This window comes from Pundamilia nyererei, unplaced genomic scaffold (genome assembly GCF_000239375.1).
Source record: "Pundamilia nyererei isolate P.nyererei 1_Seehausen unplaced genomic scaffold, PunNye1.0 scaffold00377, whole genome shotgun sequence".
Classification (NCBI taxonomy): domain Eukaryota; kingdom Metazoa; phylum Chordata; class Actinopteri; order Cichliformes; family Cichlidae; genus Pundamilia; species Pundamilia nyererei.
This window is the reverse complement of record NW_005187778.1, coordinates 205,914-210,455: the sequence shown is the minus strand read 5'-3', so window position 1 is coordinate 210,455 and position 4,542 is coordinate 205,914. Positions and strand designations below refer to the sequence as shown.

Below are 4,542 nucleotides of genomic sequence, written 5' to 3'. Positions count from 1 at the left end.
GGATGTTTATCCTGGGCCAAGAAATGTTTGTATAAAGTCAACCAAGACCTAAATTTAAGTTTAGTTTAGTCTAAGTCGAGTTTGTTATTCGACTCGATATTTCTGTGATAACAGAGAAACCAACTAAATCATTGCCTCCTAATTAAATGTCAGAGAGACTGTGCTGTACGACTGTATACTGAGTATACTGACGTTTTTCTTTTCTTTTGCTTGGTCCTTGTGGCCACGGGCCTTTACATGGGCTTTACATTATTGCACGGTTTAAAGAATAGCGTGCAGCTTAACTGCAGCTCAGAATCCCATTTAAAGAATTGCACTCAAACACACATCAGGAGCTAATACTGCTGAGAGGACGTCTTTCCTCCTTTTTGAAATATTAATAAAAAAACATAACAGGATCTTTAAATACAGACTCTTTAAATACAGTTATTTGTAGCTTTCGATATTGTTTAGCTTTGCAGTCTGTGATGAATCAATCATCAAAAGAAAGCCCTGCAATTTTAAGCCAGGCTCGGTAGTTTGGACACTTGTATCCACATGAAGTCTGCATGAAACACATCAGCTGCTTTCTTACCAGTTTTCCTCTCTGCTGGGCTGAGCGTGTCTCCCTCAGTGCAAAGACATTGCCACAGACTGAGATTTCTCTCCAGACCCCAGGAGCCGGCTCAGACACAAACTCGCCCGCTGGGTGCATGACCAGCACACCGTTGGTAGTCAGACCATCCATCAGGCCGTCTGATGTTCTCCATTTGGCAGCCCGCTCCTTAGATTCCCCACATGGACACACACAGAGCAGGCAGATATTCAGGTTAACGTGAAGACTGTGAGGTGCTGGAGGCCGTTGTTAGAGATGGTTAGTAAGGAAGCAGCTATGGCTGCGTTTGCCTTCTGCTAGCTGAGTGTAGACCAGTGCACTGACTAAAGCACAGATGCTGGCTTTGATGATGACTTTGAAAAGCACACTAAGAGTTCCTAACTTAAAACTATTTTACATACAATAAAAATAACCTTTATTAAGCATAAAGGGCTGCGTTCCTCATTCTGACTGTGATTTAGCTTAGAAAGGCTTTTGTGGACTTGAAAACAAAATATTTCTGTTTATTTTTCACTAAAAACATCACAGTAAGATGCATGAAACATATTTTGTGGAGTTTTATAATTTTCTATTTACACAGGTTAGTGTCATTGGGCCTCATTTATATTTACAGTGCATAATCTAGCTAAAAATAGACAGAAATGAAGAGTACACCAAAGTAAATCAAGCTCTTTCTCCTTTCACAGCGCTTACATAAAGCTCCTCACCTATTGGCATCAGCCTTTACGTCACTGCCACAGTCGGCTGCGCTTGTTCACAGCTCATCAGAAACTAGGGGTGCTTTCCAAAAGTACCTCCTGTGTCCTATTCCTAACCTCTTTTAGTGGCTAGGAGAATCAATATGGACTTAGGAAAAGAGAACAGCCAGATGTGACGCCAGATGTCCGCTGTGTTGAAAGTACAATATAGAATAGAATAAAATAGAATAAGCCTTTATTGGGTGCTCCACACCAGTTGCTTTGGCCTCTGTCACATTCTGTACACACAGGACAGCCTGAGTGAAGGTCTGCAGCTCCTGCTCTCCAAAGATGGACCAGTCTGTGAGAGCAACACAGTCCTAGAGCTGGAGGAGAGCATGGCCATGGTTTAATGACCCAGGTGTTTGGAGGGGTTTGTTTCCTTAGGGGGTGCAGGCAGGGATACAGTAGGTGGACTACAAAATGTGCACACTTGCCACAGCGTGTTCTAACAACAGTGTTTTATGGAGGTAAATAAAACACAGAACAGCCTGTGAACAATATTACTTTAATATAAATGTTGGCATTTAAAGAAAAAGTAACATTTAGGGCCTGATTCATGCCTGACTTAGACTTCTGCAGGAAATCTACTTAGTAACTTATGATGTAACCTTCCTGCAGTTGTTGCTGCGTCGACCAAACCTGCAGTTACAGTTCTGGTGAAGTGCACTTCGGGTTAAGTGGACGGTCAGGACGCAGGGTTGTGATGTTGTAAGTTACCATGTAGATTCTACACTATGACCCCAGTCCAGTTTAAATATATTAGTTATCCCTGATCTCATCTTATCATATCTCAAATGTTATCTTTAATTAAAAGTGACTTTTATTATTGTAGATGTCAGATTATGTTACGTTGTCCTTTTCCTCCTGTGTCTGCTCTTTCTGCTCTTCCAAAGACAGACGACCAGGAAGGCTGCAGGACCCGAGGGCGTGTCCCCCTCCTGCCTGAACGTCTGTGCTGATCAACCATTTTCAGCTGCATCTTTAACTGGTCTCTGGAGTTGCACCATCATCCCAAAGAAATCCACCATGATACGATTAAATGACTACAGGCCTGGCGCCCTGACGTTTGTGGTTATGAAGTCTTTTGAAAGAGTGGTGTTGAGCCACCTGAGGGACATCACAGACCCCCTGTTTGTCCAGTTTGCCTACTGGGCAAACAGACTGGCCAAGGATGCAGGACTACGTCCTGCAACACCTCGACCAACCTGGGATATAAGCCATTATGTCTTGGCCTTCAGGTTAACCTTTAATCCTGCACTGAAAGCTCCCCAGTTTACTGTGCCCGTCTCCACCTATCAGTGGATCACCAGCTTCCTGTCGGACAGGCAGCAGCAGGTGAGGCTGAGGAGCATTTCAGCCTGTCCCAGGGGTGTGCTCTCTCCCTGCTGCTCTTCTCCCTCTACTGATGACTGCGCCTCCGGAGAGCCATCATTCTCCTGAAGTTAGTGGCTGACGCCAGCATCATTGTTCTGATCCAGAATGGTCCGTGTACCGATGGGAGGTGGACTGGTGCAGCCAGAAGTACTTGGAGCTGAGCCTGTTCAAGACTGTGGAGATGACCATGGACTTTGAGAAACCTTCCCACCATCATCGTCTTATCATCCTCAAAAATACTCTCACTTCAGATTCCTGGGATCTGCCTGTACGCACAATCTGGTCCTCACATATAGAGTCTGTCGGGACGAAGGCCCAGCAGAGGTTGTACGCACTGCAACTCAGAGTTCAACCTGCCACAGGAGCTGCTGTTCCTCTGCTACACTGTCATCATCCAGTCTGACCGGTGCTAGTTAATTACACCTAATACTGGTCAGAATATAATCAGGTATAATAAAAACGATTAGGTGTATAGATGTACAATATATATGTACATTAACAGGTGCCTGTGCCACTTTTGTTTTAACTGTGTTGTTTATTTCTTGTTTCTTTATCACCTGCTGTAACACAACAATTTCCCCGTGGGATGAATAAACTCTCTATCTAGCTGGTCGCCTCAATACGAGCTAAATTAAATGACTGTAGATTTCTTTCCTTCATAATAGTTTCAAGTCCACAATCAACAGCAGCTTCATGAATGTAAATATGCACAACAACAAGGCGCAAACTAGGTGTTACACTCAAAACAGGAAGGCCAAACTAGACTGTGGTGGGGCGTGGCCTGCGGTGCCGTGCAGGGAGGGCGGACGCACCTGCACGGCATCCTTAATCACGCCCAGTTAAAAACACGGGGACTCGGGGGTTGGGGTGTTGTGATGTAAATACAATGGCTCAAAACACTGGGTGCCTTATTCACTCCACATAGACTTTGCCAGAAAACATTTAAAGCCTCCTTAGGCTTGGAAAAAATTTCTTTGAACAGATGAAACAAACTTGTATCACAGTGATGGAGAAGGAAAGGAAGTAGGTTCAGATTCATACATCTTCATCTGCCAAACACAGTGGAGACAGTGTTATGACATGGATCGTCTCCAAAGGTTGATCCTGTTCATCTGGACGTAGCGTCATCACCAGGTGACTCCTTCAGTCTCAGCTGACTGCAGCTTTCAATCTTACAAACAGGACATTTGCATAATGACTGAAACCAGCCCACTGAAGGAACAAAGGGCTGGGAGGTCAGTTCCTTAATCTTAATTATGCAGATTCTCATGACCACTGATCAACAACCACTGATCTTTTGGAGATTTACTTACCTGGATGATTGAGCATAACATGGATTGTATGGCTGACAGTGAAACTAGATTCAGTGTTTATGTTACTGCTGATTAAAGGAGCAGGATGAATTCTGAAGTGTGCAGGGCTATAATCTCTGGTCAGGCTTTGCCAAATGCTAAATGGTAAAAAGGTGCTTTAAGTGACTTTGAATGTGGCACGTTGGTCGGTGCCAGAAGTGTTTGGTCTACTTATTTCTGAAACTGCTGACCTGCACATCCATCTGTGCTTACAGAGAAATGAGAAAATATCCAGTTAGCAGCAATACTGGCTGAAAATATCTTGTTGATGGCAGAGGTCAGACGGGAATAACCACACAGCTTTGATCTGACGGAAAGGCAACAGTAACAAACAACAAAGCTGCTAAATATGAATGAAAAGACAACATCTGCTCCGTACAATATTATACATCTGTCTGTGTAAAGCGCTTTGAGTGCTCAGAGTAGAAAAGCAGTCCAGAAATTTAGTTCTGATAGCCAAGTTGTCAGGGCTGTCAATCTT

The 4,542-nt window shown here is 43.9% G+C and overlaps 1 protein-coding gene across 6 annotated transcripts in view; it reads right to left on the bottom strand.

Moving 5' to 3' along the window:
* The window catches only part of peli3 (pellino E3 ubiquitin protein ligase family member 3), a 38,113-nt gene that overhangs the window by 1,893 nt on the left and 31,678 nt on the right, over positions 1-4,542 (bottom strand). For all 6 annotated transcript variants that reach the window (XM_005752737.2, XM_005752738.2, XM_013915845.1 and 3 more), the window contains one exon: positions 575-763. In XM_005752737.2, coding sequence (XP_005752794.1) covers positions 575-763 — 189 coding nt within the window. The remainder of the gene's footprint in view (positions 1-574; positions 764-4,542) is intronic.